This window comes from Malania oleifera, chromosome 8, assembly GCF_029873635.1.
Source record: "Malania oleifera isolate guangnan ecotype guangnan chromosome 8, ASM2987363v1, whole genome shotgun sequence".
Taxonomy (NCBI): domain Eukaryota; kingdom Viridiplantae; phylum Streptophyta; class Magnoliopsida; order Santalales; family Ximeniaceae; genus Malania; species Malania oleifera.
Window position 1 is genome coordinate 48,225,726 of NC_080424.1, and position 24,231 is coordinate 48,249,956.

At 35.6% G+C, this 24,231-nt stretch overlaps 1 protein-coding gene across 2 annotated transcripts in view; it reads left to right on the forward strand.

The window, feature by feature from the left end:
- LOC131161699 (isoamylase 3, chloroplastic) overlaps positions 1-24,231 on the forward strand; it is a 116,129-nt gene that overhangs the window by 86,813 nt on the left and 5,085 nt on the right. The window contains exons 20-22 of one of the 2 annotated variants that reach the window (XM_058117642.1): positions 4,798-4,902; positions 4,996-5,094; positions 9,886-9,947. In XM_058117642.1, the coding sequence (XP_057973625.1) occupies positions 4,798-4,902; positions 4,996-5,094; positions 9,886-9,947 (266 nt within the window). The remainder of the gene's footprint in view (positions 1-4,797; positions 4,903-4,995; positions 5,095-9,885; positions 9,948-24,231) is intronic. The other variant, XM_058117643.1, reaches the window with a different exon arrangement.

Consider the following 24,231-nt stretch of genomic DNA (forward strand, 5'->3'; position numbering starts at 1 on the left):
GGTATTTTCTGAAGTAAGATGTGAAGATTGTCGTCAGAATGTTATGCTAAAGAAAAAAAGGGGCTGATGGAACAGTGGAGAACTCGACTTTGGTTGCTGCTAATCCTACTATTTTGGCTGTTTCCAATTCCTCTCTATAGAGGTCATATCCCAATCAAAAATCTCAAGTATCGTGTGACTATTGTAATACGTAACGCCATACCCGAGAAACCTAGTGGAAACTACATGGAAAACCCGCAACTTGGAACAGCGGCAAACCTAGACCTGGAAACAACCAAGTGATTCCTAGAGCAAAAGAAGCCCAGACCAATGTTCTAAGTTCAGAGCGGATGGATCAACTTCTTCAATTGCTGAAATCCAATCTGATATCCGGTACTTCATGATTCCTTCGCCCAAACAAGTAATATGCTGAGTGCCTATTCCAGTTCTTTAGCCTTTGCACCATGGATTGTTGATTTAGGTGCATCCAACCATATGACTAGTATATCTCAATTGTTTCAATCTTATTATAGTTGTCCAGGTAATAAAAAGGTTAGGATTGCAGATGGTGTCTTTCATTCATTGCAGGAGTAGGTTCAATTAGAATTTTCGGGAAAATAGACTTAAAATTTGCCCTTCATGTTCCTAAACTTACTTGCAATCTTCTGTCTGTTAGTAGTTTATCCCGTGATTCTAACTATCGTATCATATTCTTTGATTCTCACTATGAATTTTAGGACCAAAACTCGGGAGCTATGATTGGCAGTGCTAGGATGATCGATGGCCTTTATTATTTTGATGATACCCTATTTAACAATAAACAAGCTCAGGGCTTCAGTGGTAGTACTAGTTCAATACTTGTGCGTGATCAAATAATGCTTTGGCATCTTAGATTAAGGCATCCTAGTTTTTCTTATTTAAAATATTTGTTGCCTAGTCTATTAAAAATTTGGATTGTACTTTCTTCATTGTGTCGTTTGTCATTTATAAAAAAATTCATTGAGTTCCTTATAATTAAAAAGGCTACTGTGCATCAAAGCCTTTTTATTTGGTCCATAGTGATGTTTGGGGTCCCTCTAAGGTTACCACCTTATTTAGAAAAAAATGGTTTGTGACTTTTATAGATGATCATACTTGGATTTGTTGGGTATATTTGATGAATGGAAAATCTGAAGTTGAAATATTATTCAAGAATTTTTATAGTATGATTGAAAAATAATTTCACACAAAATTAAGCATACTTCGTTCGGATAATGGTGCAGAATATTTCAACCAAATTTTGGGAAATTTTTTGAAAGAAAGAGGGATTCAACATCAATCCATGTGTGGTGACACCCGACAACAAAATGGCACTGCTGAAAAAAAAAAATCGTCATTTGCTTAAGGTTGCACAACATAATGTTTTCTATGCATATTCCAAAATATTTGTGGGGGGATGCTATTCTTACTGCTTGTTACCATATTATTAGAATGCCTACCTGTGTGATGCAGTATATCACTCCTTTGGCATGCCTAAAAGAAATCCCTTCCTGATAATAGGATAATTTCTGATCTTCCTCTAAAAGTATTTGGATGCACTGTTTTTGTTCATATTCCAGCTCATCTTAGATCTAAACTTGATCCTAGGGCTGAAAAATGTGTGTTTCTTGGATATGCTCCCAATTAGAGTGGGTACAAATGTTTGAATCTAAAAAAAAAAAAATTCACATTAGTATGGATGTCGTTTTTGTTGAAAATCAGTCTTACTTTAACCAAACTTATCTTCAGGGGGAGAAAGAGAGTAGTGATGATCAGTTTTGGCAAACTTCTATACCAATGCCTAATGCTTTCCTTGACATTGACATCCCTCTACAAAGCATTCAAGCAACTGAAATTTTAAATAGTGAAAAAAATGGAAATCCTAATCTGCCTGTACAAAGCATAAGGGAATCACAAACACAGGGAGAATTGCTACAGAATAATCCCTCTTCTGAGCTTCGTGTTTATATTAGAAGCAAGTATCATTCTAATAGTAAGGATCATCCCACAATTTCAGAGTAGAATCAACGATCACCTCCAAAAACTGGTCATTTAGAAATCCCAGGTAATCCTTCTACTACACTTCCAGTTGATCAATCTACTGACCTTGATGTACCTACAGCCATTAGGAAAGGAGATAGAACCTGTACCACACACCCCATTGCCAAATATTTATCATACCATAGACTCTCTCATAATCATAAGGCCTTTACATCTAATATTTCTCACCTATTTGTTCCAAGGACCATTCAGGAAGCTATGGATCATCTTGATTGGAAGTTGCAGTTCCTGAAGAGATGAATGCACTACAGAACAACAATACTTGGGAAATTGTTGATTTACCAAAGGAAAAGAAAACTGTAGGTTGCAAGTGGGTGTTTTCAGTTAAATGCAAGTCTGATGGCAATATAGAGAGATATAAGTCGAGATTCGTTGCAAAAGGGTTTACACAAACATATGGAATTGACTATCAAGAAACTTTTGCTCCAGTGGCCAAGAGAAACTCAATCCGAGTGTTACTCTCCTTAGCTGTACATTATAACTGGCCCTTACACCAGTTGGATGTAAAGAATGCTTTTTTAAATGGAGATCTAGAGGATGAAGTGTTTATGGAATTTCTTGGCAGAGATGAGGTGTGTAAATTGAAAAAATCATTGTATGGGCTCAAGCAATCTCCGAGAGCTTGGTTTGAACGCTTTGGGAAGGCTGTAAAGGGTCATGGTTACAGCCAAGGTCAAGTTGATCACACCATATTCTCTAAGCACTCAAGTGAAGGGGAGGTTGCTATTCTAATTGTCTATGTTGACAATATTATTTTGGACAGGTAATGACAACAAGGAACTTGAGAAATTAAAACAGATGCTTGCTAATGAATTTGAAATTAAAGACTTGGGTGACAGAAATGATATTTTTGTTTCACAAAGGAAATATGTGCTTGACTTGCTTGGAGAAACAGGTTTACTAGGGTGTATAGCAGCTGAGACGTCTATAGAGCCTAGTCTTAAACTACAACCTGTCAAGCTTGAAAAAGTAACCAATAGAGACCAATACCAAAGATTGGTTGGAAGGCTACTTTTTCTATCACATACATGTCCTGACATAGCCTTTGCTGTCAGTATGGTAAGCCAATTCATGCACTCACCAGGGCCTGACCACTTTGATGCAGTTTATAAAATAACCTTTTCTCATCTAACAATTCATAATCGTCCATTTTAATATTTTCCAAAAGTCAATCCATTCATAATTTCCATAATTTATAATAAGTTTAACAAAATCAACATTTCTGTAAAACTTTCCATAAATTAAGACTCAAAATTTCCATTGAAATTGAAAATTCTATCCTTTGGCTAAGTTATTCTAGGCTTATCCCTCCCCCTCCTATTGCCTTTCAAGGTCTTAAATTTTGATTTCGACTCAAATTTCGAAGCTCCAAAAGTACGAAAATTTTGATGGTAATTTTGATTTCAATGTCAATTTCAATTTAAAAAAATAATGGAAATCAGTAGTAAATCATGGAATTCTTTTATAAAACTTTAGAAATGGTTAATGAATGTAATAACATAAGTTTTAGGACTGATATATTATAAGTTAAATACATCTATGTTGTGTATGAGGTGGAATAGTTGTAATATAATTTGTGTATAAGATAATGTGCATTAAAAATATTTAGTTAATACAAATGAAATTCCTAAATCATTTAAATATTATTTATCATACAAATAATGATAATTTAGACATGAATGCTTAGATTAAAAACGTTGTTGTAAGTTCTTTTTTCATATAATTTCAAAATCCTTTGTAATAATCTTTTTGTTTCAATAAAAAAAATTAAATAAATTAAGAGAGAAATTCACTTTGCTCCTAAATCTCTCATTTGAATTTTGAGGAAATTTCGTTAAGTTTCACTAAAATTTTGAGATTTTGATAAATTTTGAATGATTCGTTGAAATTTCGATCGAAATTATGTAAAATGGAAATCTACTGCCATTTCGGTTTCGAGGGTGACGGAAATCGGAAATTTTGATGGAAATTTCGACAATTTCGTGGAAATTTAAGACCATGCTGCCTTTTACATCAACCAAATCACTCATTTTCACTGGTTCATTATTTAGTTGACATTGTAGTCTTAGACTGAGATAGCCAATGAGAATTTGCACTACTCCAACTTTCTAAATATATTATCTTACACTCTGTGGAGTGGCAAGAGGACATATAGCTAACCCCTAAGCTTTCCCTGCTTAAAATATTTTCTTCCAAGATGAACCTCACTCAGTGTACCCTCTGCTAGCATCCTTCATGGATGCCATGGCTCAACAACTCTCTGTCCCTAAATATTTTCTTAGTCCTCCCACTATTTGTTTTGCAAATTTTGGGAAGAAGGGAGAAAAGAAAAACAGAGCTTTAAGCCACTGATAGAGTTGGTTTATCAGGACAATATTGCTTCTGCATGACCTAATAGACAACTCACCCCCTCTCCTTGACCAAAGGTCTGGCATAGAGGCATCTTCTTGACTATGAAAGCTAAACATTGTTCATTACCACAAAGAGAAAAATTATTTCTTTCTTCTCATAATTCACACAAACTTCTTAGTCATGATTTCTATATGACCACCTTAGGTCGTGGTGTCCAGAAGAAATCATACAAATCAAATTATCAATTGTTTCATTATCAATTTGATATGGGTGGTAATTACCTTCGTAGATGATCATATGTATGCCCCCCTTGCGGGTTGTGACTTAAAAATTATCATTTTTATGTATGAACTCTGATTTTGGTATTCTTTGATTTCATATTATTAGGGAACACCAATGATGCTAATGGGAGATGAATATGGGCATACTCGCCATGGAAATAACAATAGCTATGGACATGATTCTGTCATTAATCATTTCCAGTGGGGACAGGTATTGTGATATTTTCAATTTCATTCATTTGGAAAGCCATGTCTGGGTTTGCCTGGGTTATGTGATTTATGGCGTGACCTGTTGATGCGACAGTTGGATGCAAAGAAGAGTAATCACTTCAGGTTTTTTGCTGGGGTGATAAAGTTTCGGCAAACACATCATGTATTTCGACTCGAAAGTTTTCTTGACAAAGTAAATTTCTTCCAGCATCTGCATGTTGAAATTGAATCATTCTTGTAGCTTCAAGCTTATTAGTGTTCATAATCATTATAAAGCATTTTGTTATGTTCGCATAGAAGGTGTTCCAGTGCAAGTATCTTTTGTTTCCATCAGAGCCTCTAGGATAAATTATTGTTGCTTGATGGATTTCTAATGTCTACTGACGCCAACACCAGATCTAATTCTTTGCAATTGAATAAAAGAAATAAAATGGAGCAAGATTGTGTATTTAATTAAGATTCTCCTGATATAATGTAATTTAATTCATATAAGTCTCTTCACTTTTCTTTCTGTTTAATTTCGCCCTCATCTGAGGAGGTCTGATTGGGTTATATAAGCTAATTTTTTATGTCAGATTGCATTGTGGGGCTGTGAGAGTCCTTATGATGGTTAAATGGGTTATTCCAGTGAATCTGATACCGTGTTGTGTCAGTTCTGGTACGAAATGTTCCATAATCCAGTTCCCTGGCTATGGTGATTTGATTGTGTTTCTAATGCAGAAATTGATTCTTATTGTTTTAGATGCAGGCACATCAAATGCTTCTCTAACAACCATATGCAGTTTGTTGCCCATGTGAAATGCTTTGTAAGGAGCTAAAGGAATTGGAGAAGGATGATGCAAGGGATTCTGTTCTTCCAGAAAGAAAAAAGAAAGTCACTAAATAGAATGAAATGAATTTTAGTATTAAAAGAAAAAAATATTATTAAAAGAATGCAAATGGTATTGGAGCTAAGTACAAAGCAGTTGTGTTATTTTTCATGACATAGGGTTTTACATGAACTTGTTGAATAGACTGATGGATAAGTTTGCCTCATTGGCCAAGAGGAAGTCAATAATTTTATATATAGCTAATTTGGACTGACTTCCCCTAATATAGATAGATAGATAGAAAGATAGATACAAACACATATGCAGTCTACACACTATAGATATTATATGTATTAGAGCAGTCTCAAAATGCCCCATTTGAGACAATGAAGCAATGCTGAAACACAATCAATAGATAGAATTTGAAACTCTGGTTTATATGTTACAAGAGCTTTCAGGCATGGAGATTTAGAAAATTGTTTTACGCGCACAGACATATATTTTTACAATGGATGGATGCCTCGCATTTATTAGTTTTGAACCTCCTCATCAAGCATAAAAGGTAGTACCATGTTCTTGTGTACATGAAATAATAGTGGTTGTGGTACCAAGAAATGATTGAGAGTTAAGAGGTTTGAACACAATCAGTTAAGAGATTTTGAAAGTATGGACTTGGACCTGTTTTAATTGGCTTCCTGTTAGTTGGACCTGAGGAGGTTGCCTTGGTCTTAAATTGAAAGTATGGCTTGGATTTATTCAAAGTCATTGGTGCATCAGTTGTGGGCCAATTCATATTTCATTTGAAGGAAATGAATTATTTGAATGAATAAATACACTTTGCTTTGTTTGATGCGTATCGACATCAGATTGTTGACTATCTCATAGCTTTCACGTATGCTGGCATGCTGGATATTCCCTGCATCATTGATATTAGCAGATGGTTCGTGCTTCTCTAGAATCACCTCATCTGCAATGCTATTGAGGTTCTAAGTTGTATTAAATGATTTAAGGGGCATCTTATAAAAAGCATGTTCCATCGTCAATGATGGGAGTTCTAGTTGGAATAGTCTAAGGTTCTGGAAGAATATTTTGACTTTGATGAGTAAGAAGCAGTTGTATGTCACCAAGTCAATAAGTAGATTTCATTGTTCTGATAATGAGGTGTATATGACTGGGTGCAGATAATTTTACTAAGGGAACTCAGATTTTCAGTTGAGAAGGACTGAATCTGCAATTAAAATCATCTGGGAGTAGCAGCAAAAAGAAATCAACATACAACCCATGGTTTTGCATAGTAACCTTAAGACACTTGCTCTAACATGTCAAGGTCCTTCCATCTGCAACCTTCACATCAAACTATCTAAATGACTAGCAACAACCCTTTCCACCCATTCAGCACGAGAACAAAAACATTATACAAAGGAAGATCCATCAAATTCACAATCCTAATAAACCTATTAAAATTTTGCACCTATGGGAACAATGAATGTCATATAACTCATCCCAAAAAAAAAACTGAGAAGTGGGTCTAGAAGGACCATAAACAGAAGTGAACCACCATTGAGCCCTATCTCCACATCTAACAAAACCAAAAGGGGAAAAAACTCCCAGCCGCCCATTGAAAGGGGAGAAACTTCCATTCCTTACACCTACCCTCTCAAATGCTCCTTAGTATTGCCCCCTCCACAGCCCCCCATCCCCAGCACAAGACCCACCCCAAATCTACTCTGCACTTTCTAGTTGGTTTCCTGGAATGTTAAAGAGTGTTTAACCAAAGCTTCTATAATCAGCTCCCTCTTCCTAACATCCTCTAAACACCTAACATACCAACTAATAATCCTTAAATTTTAACACTTTGCTCCCTTTCCCTTTACCTTTTTACCACTTTACCTAAAAGTTTAAGCTTTACATTGTAGGCTACTAATGTATATCTAGCTTTAACACATCCTTGCACATGGAGAGATAAATAAACAATAAATAACCCCCCACGTTACAAAAACAAGACAATTATTTAACAAACAATAAATATGGACAACAAAACTAGAACCCAAAGCCTACTGGAAACCATAGCTGTAATACCATGTTAGATTACCACTTAAAATCTTTATCTTTTAGGTTGTGGGCTGACAATGTATATCAAGTCTTGACAGCGTCATCCCCCTCTCCCTACTTGCTAAATCCCAAAAAAAGAACCAATAATTGATAGATATGTCTAGCTTATTAATTATTTATGAAACTTTTTCTTTCCTTCTCTTAGGTTATAATATTAGCCCCCACCTTCGACTCTTTCCCTAGAGGATTCATGAACTTGGAGCCCATCCTTATAAGAGTTTTTGTGGGTCTCTATTGTCTTTCTCACCCCCCCCCCCCCCACAATGGGCTAATACCAATGACTCCTCCCTCTTTTGTACCATGGTCTTAAATTTCCACAAAATTTTCGTTGAAATTCCGATTTCCGTCACCCTTGAAATCGAAATCGCAGTCAATTTCTGTTTTGCATAATTTCGGTCAAATCATCTAAAATTTATTGAGATCTCAAAATTTTAGCGAAACTTGTCGAAATTCAAACTATGCAATGAAATTTTCTCAGAATTCAAATAAGAGATTTAGGAGTGAAGTGAAATTTTTCTCTTAATTTATTTTATTTATTTTATATCGAAACAAAAGATTATTAGAAGCGTTTTTGAAATTATATGAAAAAATAAACCTACAACAACATTTTATTTGACCATTCATGTCTAAATTATCGTTATTTGTATAATAGATAATATTTAAATGATTTATGAATTTTATTTGTATTAACTGATTCACTATATATGTTTAATGTACATTATCTTACAAATATGTTTGATGCAAATATCATATTACAACTTCTCCACCTCATACACAGTATAGATGTATTTACTAGTAATATATTAGTCCTAAAACTTACATTATTATGTCTATTAATCATTTCTAAAGCTTCATAAAAGAACTCCATGCTTTACGACTGATTTCCATTATTTTTTCAAGTCAAAATCGAAATTGACATTGAATCAAAATTTCTGTCGAAATTTTTGTACTTTTGGTGCTTTGAAATTTGAGTTGAAATCAAAATTTAAGACCTTGTTTTGTACAGGGTATTATAAATAAATTTAGACAATTTAGGAGTAGGAAGATTACCTTGTTGGGAAATAGAACTCCCCCTAATCCTCCATTAGAAGCTCCTATATATACAATCGCTCCTCCCCCCCACCCCCAATTATCAACAACCCCCTAATGTTCACTGAACCACAACCGACACATTGCAGATCAGAATCAACGTTCATCTTTGCTCCATTTTATAGCTGCTATTCCCTTCAAAGCCTGAAAATGCATCCCCCACCCTGAAGCTTCTACTCCCTCTGGGAGTCAAACAGACTGAGAGCAACCTTTGACTTTGAACTTCTCCTAAGAGAGAAATCAACCACTTCCACTAAACAATAGTTTCAAACTAATGAATCCTCTGGCCACCCTGAAGAATTTGCCTCCTGAATCCTTGTTGAAAACACAAGGTCCAGACCAATATATGATCACCTGCCTAAAAACCCACTGAAATTCATACATTTCTCAACAGTATTATCGACTTATGCATTCCCACGAATTCTGAAGTTCGAACAGAGACATTATCTAAATTATCAAAGTTAAACACCTTCCTATCAGCTCTATAGGTATGATGATAACTCACTGGTGGAAGCTCCTACCCCATGCTAAGTCTGGAAACCCATGTAAACTTAATCAAGATGAATGACAACCTCCCTATATTTGTATCTCTTGACACATAAAGAGACCACCCCTCATTAATATGATTTTTTTCGAGGATATTGTCGTAATTGCTATATATAGTTTTTTTTTTCTTTCCTCTCCCCTTGTCTTTAACTACCAAAGAGAGAGCATTTTCTGTTATCTTCTCTTTTATTAGTTTCTTTTCTTTTCTCTTTGCTTCTTTTTTGTTTTTTTTTGGGGGGGGGGGGGGGGGGGTGGGGAAAACAAAAACAGAAAAAATGGAATGTTATTGAAATATTAGTGATAACAGATGGGTGCATATATTTACTTGCAACATACCTCCATCCCCATGTTCTACGTGGTTGAGCTTTTCTTAATTTTTTGTTAAAGATGATTCTTGTAATACTCATGAGTGCTCTTAATGAATGCAGAACCATGTGACATGGCACGAGGACAACTGGGACAATTATGACAGCAAATTCCTTGCATTTACGTAAGAAAATTTTCCTTTTTTCCAAAATAGATTGTGGAAATATTTACTGTTTGAATTGGTGTGGCTTCCATATTGTTTTATTGCATGATGGGCATGTCACACTTTAATTTGATAGTTCTATCCCAAATTAGCATCTACTGTTCACTCACCAGTCTGCTGAACTAGGATCTCACTATTTTACTTTATTTTTCATTAGAAAATTATCCCAGAATATGCCAAGAAGCCACTATTTTACTTTATTTGGGTTGATTAGTTGATATGCTATTTCGGATCACCGAATGTTTTGAATTATTTACTTAGGATGGAATAATTACTGGGTCTACTCAAATAAAATTCTGAGTCGCTGAAGCAACACCCTCTTTCTCCTTGGTCACTCCAACATCTCTCTCTCTCTCCCTCCATATGTTCAAATCCATTCTCCATCGTAGCAGTTTCTCTCCCCATTGCAATCTTCGCAGCAGCATGAAGCCCTCTTCTCTCTTTTGTCGCAAGCTTTGCAGCAGCAGGTAGCTGCTGTCTCTTGCAGGCCCTGCAACCACAGGGAGCTCTCTTCCCTTTTGCATTATTTTTAAATTTTTTGAATATTTTTATATATATATATTTTTTACTTGAAAATGGTTAACAAACCTGGGTTGCTACTTTTGGGGATTTGGCCATCGATCCAGGACACTATTGATCCTGACCCATGAATCAGTTAGTGCGATCTGGACTGCAGTTCTGCCGCCCGTTTGTGGGGGAGGGGGGAGTGACTCAGGTTACTATAGTCACAGCTATATTTATGATCTTTAGCCAAATTGATAAATATTGACTGGTATATGTGCTGGAAATGTTGAATTTTTTTACAGAAATGTTAGTAGAGAATATGCTATTTTAGTAGTTAGGCTGTGTAAATTGTGGGTATTTTTGTCCTTAAGGCTTTATTACTATTAGTAATATATAGGGAAAAAGACACTGACCTCCTCTAGGGTTTGACAAAAAGATAATAACCTCCCCTGAGGTTTTAAGAATTCCAAAGACCTCTCTCAAGGTTTGCGAAAAAGACACAAACCTCCCCTCATATCTTGCAAAAAGACAAGTATTTAAGGGGAGGTCTGTGTCTTTTTTGAAAACTTTAGGGGAGGTTTGTGACATTTTTGAAACCTCAGGGGAGGTGTATGGTATTTTTGAAACCTCAGGGAAGGTATCCGTCTTTTTGCGAAACTTCAAGGGAGGTGAGTGTCTTTTGCCCTAATTTATAAAAGGCATATTCGGATCTGTAGGTAGTCTCCAGGAAACTGCTGCCCAAATTTTCCTCTTCTTTCTCTTCTTCTCCCTTTCAACTGGTGCTCAGTTTTTCCTCTTCTTTCTCTTCTTCTCCTCTTTTCTTCTCTTTTCTCCTCTTCTTTTCTTCTTGTCTCCTCCATCTCTAACTTTACAATATGGTATCAGAGCATTGATCTCCTTCAAATCTGATTTATCTCAATTCAGTTTCATTCGCATTTTTTTTTGTTCTCTTTCCCCCCACCCCCTTATTCTACTGTTGACACCCCATTTTGTCTGAGCAGTTAATGAATGGTTCGTGCTCCTATTCTTTCCTTTTCTTTTAAGGAAATTTTGGCAATAAAAAAATTTCTTTTTTTCCCCTTTGTATTTTATTTCATCTAATAAAAATGGTTTTGACAATTAACAGGGGCTAATTGTAGGATTTCTTACCATATTCTGGATTGTTGAGGGAGAAATGCCTCATAATATCGGAGCCAAGATTAGTTGCTTTTTATTTAATATTCTATAAACTCTTAACCATCATCACCATCACATTATATATATTATCAATCGAAGGCTCTCAATTTATGCCGATCGTGGCCTATGATGGGATGGTCTAAGAGCCCCTGTATAGGGTGGTCTAAGAGCCCGTATAGGGTCTTTATTTTGCTTCTTACGATGGAGTAAATAACCTCTTTTCATCATATGGTGGATAGTTGAGAGAGGTTCCCATAAAATTGGGGTTTAGCCTTAAAATATTCAATTATTATCATTATTATTATGTTTATTGTTGTTGTTATTTTTACTATTATCAGTATTATTATTATTATTATTATTATTGTGATTTCATCATTCATTCAATCATTTATTTATGTTATTCTTTTTTTTTTCTCTCTTCTTTAAAAACTTTATTTTTAAATTCTTTTTAAAAAGTAAATTCTTGTGTGCTTCCCAATATCTTAATTTGGTTGACAATGGGACAGGCGGAAGGTTTTTCTAGATTGAAGCTAATTTCTTTCTCCTTAGGCATGACTTGGTGACTCATCTCCTTACATATTGAATTGTTGAGGGGAAATGAGATTCACAGTCAACGGAATTAAGATAGGAGGAGAACAAAATAATATTTTATTTTATTTTATTTTCTCTCTCCTTGCTTTAATAGAAGATAATAGTAATGACCACTGGGCTATCCTATCTGGTCATATGATAGCTCATTTCATTAAACATTGCTCCCTGGAACCTAAGGGATATGTTTGTAAAATCATTTTCCAAATTTTTATTCTTTTTCAGGTTTGCAACCAAACATTTATTTCAAAATATTTTAGGTGAATATGATTTGATGGTAATCATTCTTTTGAGTGAGTGACGATGAGGATGCTGGTTATTAATCACCTTAAGCACAAACAACTTGTGATCCTTTTTTCTTGTTTGAAGACCATTTTATTTCTTAAAAAAGGTTTGTCTCCTTTTTTCCTTCAATAAAGTAGGGCGGCGACTCCATTTTTCTCTTCTAACCCATTTCCGATGGAAGGCCATGTAGCGACACCTACCCTAATGAATCTTGAAAACTGATTTTCTGGTTTGTTTGAGAGTTATTTAAAGACACCCTTCCTCTTGGTTAGGTTTCGCAGCATTCTCAGTTGGAACCTGAGTGTTTCATGGTGATTTGATGATGTGAATTCAGCTATAATCTGTCCCTAGTATGCTGCTGTTGCTGCTCCTGTTCCTCTGTTGCCATCAGTCGTACTCTGGTTGTGGTTTGCTGATGATACTGTTTTGATGCCACCATCTGTTTGTGTTTGATTGCTTGCGATCTTGTATTGATTGCTGGTTGGTTCCAATTGGTGTTCAAAGGCTTTGTGTTCTTGCCTGCATTCATTTCCAGTTGTTGCCAGCCATAATGCCTGTAGCGGCTGCCAGTTTATTAAATGCCTGCAATACTTTGCTGCGGTCTGTCCTGTTCTTTGGTTAAGTAATTCCTCTTAGGGTAAGTTCTGTTTTTTTTTTTCAATTCCTTTCATGGTCCTGAAAGTGCTGTTTTGTGCTAGTTTTCTGGGGTCTGCCCTGCTCTTTGTGGTTAAATGCCTGCTATACTTTGGAAGGTCTGAAGTGCTGTAAGTCTAGAAGTGGAGAAGAATTGAAATAGTATTTCTTCTTATTATAAAATTAGTTACAATCTAAATGTCTTATAGACTACAAGGATAATCTAAAAGGAAAGAATAGAAAAGAGGAAGGAATGACAATTGCTAACAAATCTACTAGAATATCTCCTAAGAGTATATCCTAGAATATCTCCTAAGATTATTTACATAATTACATAAATTTCTCCTATAATCAAGGAGAGTAGATTTACATAATTACAGAAATTTCTCCTATAGTCAAGGAGAGCTGATTGGATAAATTTTGAAACTTTCTGACACTCCCCCTCAAGCTGGTTTGAAGATGTCTTCCATAGCCAGCTTGCCGATCAAATTTTCAAATTGCTTCTTTGGTAGTCCTTTTGTAAGTATATTTGCTACTTGTTCAGTAGTAGAGATATAGGGTAAACAAATCAGTCCACTGTCTAGCTTCTCCTTTACAAAATGCTTGTCAACCTCAACATGTTTTGTTCTATCATGAAGCACTGGATTGTGAGCGATGGCAATGGCAGATTTGTTATCGTAATACAGTCTCATAGGTAGCGGATTAGTGGCTTTCAATTCTTCCAATAATTTTTTGATCCACAACACTTCACAAACTCGATGAGCAACTGCTCTAAATTCTGCCTCTGCACTACTCCTAGCAACCACATTTTGTTTTTTGCTTCACCATGTAACCAAATTTCCACCAACAAAGGCGCACAATAACCAGAAGTTGATCTTCGATTAGTGTATACCTCAACTCGTAGATGTCTATGGTCTTCAAACAATAGACCTTTTCCTGAAGTTCCCTTTAAATATCTCAGGATTTTATAAAGTGCATCAAAGTGGTCAGGCCCTGGTGAGTGCATGAATTGGCTTACCATACTGACAGCAAAGGCTATGTCAGGACGTGTATGTGATAGATAAAGTAGCCTTCCAACCAATCTTTGCTATTGGTCTCTATTGGTTACTTTTTCAAGCTTGACAGGTTGTAGTTTAAGACTAGGCTCTATAGGCGTCTCAGCTGCTTTACACCCTAGTAAACCTGTTTCTCGAAGCAAGTCAAGCACATATTTTCTTTGTGAAACAAAAATACCTTTTCTTGACCTTGCAAATTCCATATCGAGAAAATACTTCAAGTCACCCAAGTCTTTAATCTCAAATTCATTAGCAAGCATTTGCTTTAATTTCTCAACTTCCTTGTTGTCATTACCTCTCAAAATAATATCATCAATATAGACAATTAGAAGAGCAACCTTCCCTTCACTTGAGTGCTTATAAAACATGGTGTGATCAGCTTGACTTTGGCTGTAACCATGACCCTTTACAGCCTTCCCAAAGCGTTCAAACCAAGCTCTCGAAGATTGCTTGAGCCCATACAATGATTTTTTTCAATTTACACACCTTATCTCTGCCAAGATTACCTTCAAAACCTAGTGGTAATTCCATAAACACTTCATCCTCTAGATCTCCATTTAAAAAGGCATTCTTTACATCCAACTGCTGTAAAGGCCAGTTAGAATGTACAGCTAAGGAGAGTAACACTCGGATTGAGTTTATCTTGGCCACTGGAGCAAAATTTTCTTCACAGTCAATTTTGTATGTTTGTGTAGTCCCTTTTGCAACGAGTCTTGCCTTATTTCTCTCTATATTGCTGTCAGCCTTGCATTTAACTATAACACCCACTTGCAGCCTACAGTTTTATTTTCCTTTGGAAAATCAACAATTTCCCAAGTATTGTTGTTCCGTAGTGCATTCATCTCTTCAAGAACTGCTAACTTCCAATCCTAATGATCCATAGCTTCCTGAATAGTCCTTGGAACAAATAGGTGAGAAATATTGGATGTAAAGGCCTTATGATTATGAGAGAGTCTATGGTATGATAAATATTTGGCAATGGGGTGAGTGGTACAGGTTCTAACTCCTTTCCTAATGGCTATAGGTACATCAAGGTCAGTAGATTGATCAACTGGAAATGTAGTAGAAGGATTACCTGGGATTTCCAAATGACCAGTTTTTGGAGGTGATGATTGATTCTGCTCTGAAATTGTGGGATGATCCTTAGTATTTGAACGATACCTGCCTTTAGTATAAACGCGAAGCTCAGAAGAGGTATTATTCTGTAGCAATTCTCCCCCTGTTTGTGATTCCTTTATGCTTTGTCTAGGAATATTGGGATTTCCATTTTTTCCACTTTTTAAAATTTCAGTTCCTTGAATGTTTTGTATAGGGATGTCAATGTCAAGGAAAACATTAGGCATTGGTATAGAAGTTTGCCAAAACTGATCTTCACTACTCTCTTTCTCCCCCTGAAGATAAGTTTGGTTAAAGTAAAACTGATTTTAAAAAAAAACGACATCCATACTAAAGTGAATTTTTTTTTTGTTTTTCGATTCAAACATTTATACCCTCTCTTATTGGGAGCATATCCAAAAAACACACATTTTTCAGCCCTAAGATCAAGTTTAGATCTAAGGTGAGTTGGAATATGAACAAAAACTATGCATCCAAATACTTTTAGTGGCAGATAAAAAATTATCCTATTATCCCAATAGAATTTTTTTAGGCATGCCAAAGCAGTGATATACTGCAGCACGTAGGTAGGCATTCTATTAATAAGGTAAGAAGCAGTTAGAATAGCATCCCCCCACAAATATTTTGGAATATGCATTGAAAACATTATAGCCCGTGCAACCTCAAGTAAATGACGATTTTTTCTTTCATCTATGCCATTTTGTTGTGGGGTGTCAGAACAAGTGGATTGATGTTGAATCCTCTTTCTTTCAAAAAATTTCCCAAAACTTGGTTGAAATATTCTATACCATTATCCATATGAAGTATGCTTATTTTTGTGTGAAATTGGTTTTCGATCATACTATAAAAATTCTTGAATAACATTTTAACTTCAGATTTTCCATTCATCAAATATACCCAACCAATCAGAGTATGATCATCTATAAAAGTCACAAACTATTTTTTTCAGGATAATGTAGTAACCTTAGGGGGACCCCAAACATCACTATGAATCAAATAAAAAGGTTTTGATGCATGGTAGCCTTTTGAAATATAAGGAACTCGATGATTTTTTGATAAATGACACACGTCACAATGAAGAGAAGTATAATTCAAATTTTTAAACAGATTAGGCAACAAATATTTTAAAAAAGAAAAACAAGGATTCCCTAATCTAAGATGCCAAAGCATTATTTGATCACGCACAGAGATTGAACTAGTACTACCACTCAAGCCCTGAGCTTGTTTATTGCTGAATAGGGTATCATCAAAATAATAAAGGTCATTGATCATCCTAGCACTACCAATCATTGCCCTCGAGTTCTGGTCCTGAAATTCATAGTGAGAATCAAAGAATATGATACGACAGTTAGAATCATGGGATAATCTACTAACAGACAGAAGATTGCAAGTAAGTTTAGGAACATGAAGGACAAATTTTAATTCTATTTTCCTCTTCTAATTGAACCTGCTCCTGCAATGGATGAAAGACTTCCATCTGCAATCCTAGCCTTTTTATTACCCAGACAAGGATAATAAGATTGAAACAATTGAGATATACTAGTCATATGGTCGGATGCACCTAAATCAATACTCCATGGTGCAAAGGCTAAAGAGATGGAATAAGCACTTGACATATTGCCTGTTTGGGCCAAGGAACCAATAGAAGTACCGAATATCAGATTGGATTTCAGCAGTTGAAGAAGCTGATCCATTTGCTCTGAACTTAGAAGATTAGTTTGGGCTTTATTTGCTCTAGGAATCACTTGGTTGTTTCCAAGTCTAGGTTTGCTGCTCTTCCAATTTGCTAGTTTTCCATGTAGTTTCCAGCAAGTTTCTTGGGTATGGCGTGGCTTATTACAATAGTCACACCATACTCGAGATTTTTGATTGGGATATGAATGTTGTACAAAGGCATTAGCAGCAGCCAAAACAGTAGGATTAGTAGCAACCAAAGCCGAGTTCTCAATTGTTCCATCAGCCCCTTTTTTTATTTAGCATAACATTCCGGCGACAATCTTCACGTATCACTTCAGAAAATACCTCTCCAATTGGAGGCAAGGGCTGTCTACCAAGAATCCTCCCCCTGACCTTATCAAACTCATCATTGAGTCCAGCCAAGAATTTAAAATTCTTGCATTTTCCACCATTTTCTTGTTGTATTTGCAATCATCAGGGCTCTTCCATTCATAATCATTGAATAGATCCAAGTCCTGCCATAGTCCCTTAAGGACATTGACATACTTAGTCACACTATTTTCCCCTTGTTGGGTCGTGCCAATTTTTTGCTGCAATTCATAAATCTAGGAATAATTTCCATGGTCATAATACATCTGATTAACATTATCCCAGAGTTCTTTTGCAGTAGGATGGCACATGTAATTAGCACTAATATCTTCATCTATTGCCTTCACAAGCCAAGCCATAATCATGGAATTTTCAGCATCCCATATAGCATATGATGGGTCTGCTCTGTCTGGGGCCTTGGTTTCACCAGTAAGGTACCCAATCTTACCTCTTCCGCGGATATACATTCGAACTGACTGAGACCATCTCAAGAAGTTGGCTTCATTGAGACAGATATTTGTGATGTGAACTGAATGGGGTTCGGTATGGGCTACCTTGGTTTCAGTTTCGGTGTTGACCACAGGTTCAGGTTTGGCCATGGTGGAAGTTTCGGAAATTTCAGACATAATGGAGGCTGAATAGAGTTAAGGCAGTGAGGCCTAAGTTTTAGAGGCTATGACTGCCGAAAGGAAAAGAAAACCACGCTCTGATACCATCTAGAAGTGGAGAAGAATTGAAATAGTATTTTTTCTTATTATAAAATTAGGTACAATCTGAATGTCTTATAGATTGCAAGGATAATCTAAAAGGAAAGAATAGAAAAAAGGAAGGAATGACAATTGCTAACAAATCTCGTAGAATATCTCCTAAGAATATATCCTAGAATATATCCTAAGATTATTTTCACAATTACAAAAATTTCTCCTATAATCTAGGAGAGTAGATTTACATAATTATAGAAAATTTCTCCTATAATCAAGGAGAGTTGACTGGATAAATTTTGAAATTTTCCAATAGTAAGTCCTGGTGTTTTTTTTTAGGGTCCTCGAAGTGCTGTTTTGTGCTAGTTTCTGCTGCCTGATTTCTTCTCAAGCTCCTTCTCGCAATAATTCAGCCATGGATATTGCCTTTAATTGTAGTAGGCAAAGTTTTTGAGGACAAGGGTGAGGTTGAACTGTGGTTGCGGCAGTGATTGTGTTAGGCCAAGGAACTCATCATGGAGACTATCACATTTGCACATATTGTGGCAAGGAAAATGATATCGTTGATCACTGTTGGGATCTCCTTAGGAAACTAACTAACTTGGGCCTATAAGTCTCTTACAAAGGGAAAATCCACTATGGACATTTCAAATGCACCTAGCCACCCCATTGACGAGTTGAATACATCATCTATTGTGTCCCAAGAGGAGTTCAACAATTTTTTTTTTCTTTTTTTGCATGGTTCAAAAACCCCAAAGTTGGTCTTTTACATCCAATGGTACTGTAGCCTATTCAGGTACAACCGGGATTCTTGCGTCTTCATTCCCATCACCTTGGGTTATAGATTTTGGTGCCTCCTCCCATATGGCAGGTAGTTCTAATTTGTATGAGTCCTTGAACCCCACTACTTTACACACTTAAGGTTATTTTTGTTGATGGTTTGGTTACACTTTTTAGGTTCTGGCAATATTTTTTTAGTTCCTTCTATTCCTCTCGTTTATATAATATATGCCTAAATTTCCCTTGAACCTACTATCAGTTAGTAGTGACTCTCTTTCCTTCTCATCATGTTATTTAGAATCTTTGAGCGAAGAAAGGATTGGTGGAGGGCTTGAGAAAGGATGTGTGGTACTATTTTGATAGTGGTCATAGTGAATCCAATTCTTGTCATACGACTTCCTCAATTTCTACGCCTAGTGTTTCTCTTGATAAGTGGCACACTAGTTTGGATTATCCATCCCTTCAAGAACTACAACAAGATTTTCCTATGTTTCAAGTTTGTTTCACGTTTTGATTGTTCCACATGTCAGTTGGGAAAGCATATTATGACAAATTTTCCATCTAGGGTCAAACCTTGTAGCAAGTCATTGTTTTATTCATTCTAATTTTTCGGGTCTTTGTAGAATCAGAAATCTTGATTCGTCATCAATATTTTGTGTACTTTGTGGATGATTTTTCTCATATGAAATAGGTCTAAATTTTTTAATGTATTTACTCAATGCTATTAGGAAATAAAAACTCAATTTGGCATTGGTATTCAAATTTTTCAACTTGATAACACACTTTGAATTTTTTTTTATCAAAATGAGTTTCAATCTTTCTTTTTAGCCAAAGGGATTATTTATCAAACATCTTGTATATATACCCCTTAGTAGAATGGAGTAGCTGAAAGGAAAAATAGACATTTACTTGACATAGCATGGTCTTTACTCCTTTATATGCATGTTCCAAAATCCTATTAGATTGATGATCATCGTACAACCTGCTTTTTGCTCAATAGAATGCCCTCACGTGTTCTAAGGGGACAAATTCCCTTCTCCAAATTGTACTTGGCAACATCTATGTTCTATGTTGTGTTGTGTCTTTAGGTGCACATGTTTTGTTCATGTTCCACATACTGGTCAAGACAAGTTTTTTTCTTGTTATGCTAAATGTGTCTTTAGTTGGGTGCTCGAGACCCTAGAAAGGATATTAGATGCTATGATTCCCAAACTCATAGGAAATGTGTCGATGTCACCTTTTTGAAGGGACACCTTATTTTCCTAGTGCTAGGTCCTCTTTGAATGAATCTATTTTGATTCCATCAAAGATTTACGGTCCTCCCTCTTGTGTTGATCCTCCTATTCCTACCCTTATCTCTCTCTCGAAATATTCTACTACTCTTCCAAGTCTATCAGTTACTAATCCAAAGAAACAATTGAGTGTTATGAACGATGAAAAGCAAGCATAGACATCATTACCACCATGTAGGTGCCTCTTCTGCCCATCACTGCTTTGGAGTCTGATTTCGGAGATCCATCTCAATGTGACTTGGATTTGCCCACTGCTCATCAGAAAGGTACTCGAACATGTGCTCAACAGTCCTTAGTTGCTTATCCAATTGCTGATTATGTTTCAGTTCTTCCCCTTAATGGTCCTATGCATTCTTTTGCCTTCTAATTTCTCGATTTCTATGCTTTCCTTGCATGTTGAAGCACTTGCTAACCCTTGGCGGAAGCATGCAATGAATGTTGAAATGGATCTGGTACTTGTAGTAGTTTATGTTGATGATATCATCATCATTAGTAGTGTCTAAAGCGGGATTGCAGATGTTAAGCAATGGTTTCAAGAAAAATTTCAAATTAAAACTTGGGTATGTTGTGTTACTTTCCTGGCTTTGAGCTTGCACAATGAAGAAAGGGTTGAATCTATCTTAGCAAAAATATGCATTGGAATTGCCAAGTGAGATTTGTTTGTTGGGTGCTATACCAATTGATACTCCTATGGATCCCAATCTGAAGTTATCCAGGGATGTTGGACTAGACTTTGAAGTCAAACATCGATATAGGTAGTTGGTTGGTAATTTGATCTACTTGACTGTTACTAGACTGTCATATCTTTTGGAGTGGGGGTGGTAAGTTAGTTTATGGGTAATCCCAATAAACAACCACATTGGGATGCTGTTTGTAGGATTTTGCACTATCTCAAAAACTGTGAGATCATAGGATATTTTGATGCAGATTAGGTTGATTCTATTGATACTGTGACAATAAGTCTACTACTAGATACTGTGCATTTGTGGGAGGTTATCTTGTTGCTTGTCATAGCAAGAAACAAACTACTGCAGCAAGATCTAGTGCTGAGCTATGGCTCATACTTTAAGTGAGCTTGTGTGGTTGAAGTCTCCAATGTCAGTGATGGGATTCTTGATAATGAAGCCAATAGACATGTTTTGTGATAATCAAGCTGCCATTTATATTGCAGGCAACCCAATGTTCCATGAGAGGACAAAGTACATAGAAGTTGGCAGCCATTTTGTCAAGGATGCTGTGTTGAAGAAGATCATAAGGACTCCCTTTGTGAACTCTATGGATTAGTTAGACAATGTTTTTATGAAGCCTTTGTTTAAGCCTGCCTTGTCTAATGATTGTTACAAGTTGGGGTTTGGTGATGTTTATACACCTCCAGTTTGAGAGGGAGTGTTAGAAGAGAATATGTTATTTTACTAATTAGATTGTGTTAAGGGGGGTATTTTTGTCCGTAAGGTCCGTCAGGCATATAAGAGGGCACACCTGGAGCTGTACCCATTCCAAGAAACTGCTGCCCAATTTTTTGTGTTCTTTCTTTCATCTCTTAACTTTACAAAATGAATTTTGGTTTTTTGTCACTTCATCCTTTTTAGAGTATCTAATTTTGCACTGTAACTTTTTGTTATGGGGCATGCCCCATTGAATGGAGATACTGGAACCAGCAGATACATGATCACTTAAGCTGGATTGGACCTGTGATCTGCCACTGAGGTTGGGGGACATTAAGATTTAACCACATGTTTTTAGTTTAATGGATGATGTTATTATAATAAAACCTACTCTTGAGCCTTCATCTAACATGTTAAGATTTTAGATCTAGAGGTTACTTAACATGGTCTCAAGGCCTCTTTGATCAAAATTCTTTGAGTTTGATCAAGGCTCCCATTCTTCTTATTATGATCTTAAATTTCCATGAAATTGTTTAAAGTTTTATTATAATTTCTTGATTCTGTTATTCTCAAAATCGAAATGGCAGTCAATTTTTGTCGAAATTTCAACAAATCATCTGAAATTTATCAAAATCTCGAAATTTAAACAAAACTTGTCGAAATTTTAACTATAAAATGAAATTTTCTCAGAATTCAAATGAGTGATTTAGGGGCAAAGTGAAATTTCTCTCTTAATTTATTTTATTTTTATTGAAACTAAAAGATTATTATGAGGGATAAAAAATTGAACTTAGAACAACATTTTATCTAACCATTCATGTCTAAATTATTATTATTTGTACAATAAATAATATTTAAATGATTTATGAATTTCATTTGTATTAACTGAATATATTTAATGCATATTATCTTACAAATAACTCCGCTTGTGATGCACTTAAAGTCCTAATTTTTTCACACGCAGCCGGTCCCAAGCCTAGGTAAAGGAGGAGGGTTGTGTTAGGTAGTTGACAGCTAGCGTAAAATTTGTCAGATCACTATGATATGAATCCTTACTAAATATTTGTTGGGGCGTCCCCTACGAGCGACACGTTGTACTTGTACCACTCAGGTGTAGCGAAAAGTGGGCGAGGGTGGGCTAGGCCGTTGCCTCGAAGCGACGCGCCGTGTCAACGCTCGGGTGTGGTGTCAAATATATGAGGGTTCCTGCATCATTATGGACGTGGGCAGGTAAAGACGTTAGTTTAAGAAATTAGAATTAGATTAGCAACTTGGAATATAGGGACACTTACTGGTAAAAGCATGGAAATTGTGGACACAATGATTAGAAGAATAATTTATATAATTTGCCTTCAAGAAACTAAGTGGGTGGGGGAGAAAGTTAGAGAAATTGATTAATCAAGATTTAAACTTTGGTACGCTGTAAAAGAAAAACATAAGAATGAAGTAGGAATTATTATAGACAAAAACTTAAAAGATAGCATTTTTGATGTAAATAGAGTAGGGGATAGAATTATAAAATTCAAGATGTTATTAGGACAAGAGATAATAAATATCATTAGTGTTTATGCTCCTTAAGTCGGCTTAGCGGAAAATCTTAAGAGACAATTTTGGGAAGATATGGATAGTAATATACAGGGCACACTAGGGACTGAGAAAATATTTATAGGAGGAGATCTGAATGGACACGTTGGAAGGGATAATAAAAATTATGAGAGAATACATAGAGAATATAGATATGGATACAAAAATGAGTCTGAGGAGATGATTTTAGACTTCGCTATGTTATATGATTTTAGTATAATGAATACTTGCTTTAAGAAGAGAGAAAAACACTTAATAACCTTTAAAAGTGGACAAAATAAAAGTCAAATAGATTTTTTTTTTTAACTAGGAGGGTAGATCATTAATCATGCAAGGATTGTTATTCTAGGTGAAAGCCTAACCACACAACATAGAGTCTTAGTCTTAGATATGTGTATTAAAAAATGGAAGAAAAATGATAAAATAAACCCATGTAAGAGAACTAAGTGGTGGAACCTAAAAGGAGAAAATATAATAAAATTTAAAGATAAAATGATAAAAAATGGGGATTGGGCTATAGAGGATGGGATAGATACAAATATTCTTTGGAGTAGATTAGCTAGCTCTATTAAAAAGATAGTAAAAGAGATTTTAAGTGAATCAACGGGAAGATTCTCGAATAGCAAAGAAAATTGGTGGTGGATAAAGATGTACAAAAATTCATATAAGACAAGAAGAATTTGGTATAAAACGTGGCACAAATGTAGAAACGGGGATAACTTTGAAAAGTATATGGAAGCAAGAAAAGATGCAAGAAAGGTCGTTAGTGAAGCTAAATACAAATCATTTAATAGTTTGTATGATAGGTTAGATACAAAAGAAGGGGAAAGAGATATATTTAAAATGTAAGGAAGAGTAAGGACATAGGAAATGTAAAATGTATAAAAAGTGAGGATTATATTGTCTTGGTTAAGGACGAGGACATTAAAGAAAGTTGGCGAAGTTACTTTTGTAAGTTGTTTAATGAAAACCAAATAGAAGGCTTAAAATTAGAATTGTCAAATGAGGAAAAGACTAAAAATATGAGATTTATTTGCAAAATTAGAGTTAACAAAGTTAAGTTTGCACTAAAAGAGATGAAAAATGGGAAAGCTGTGGGA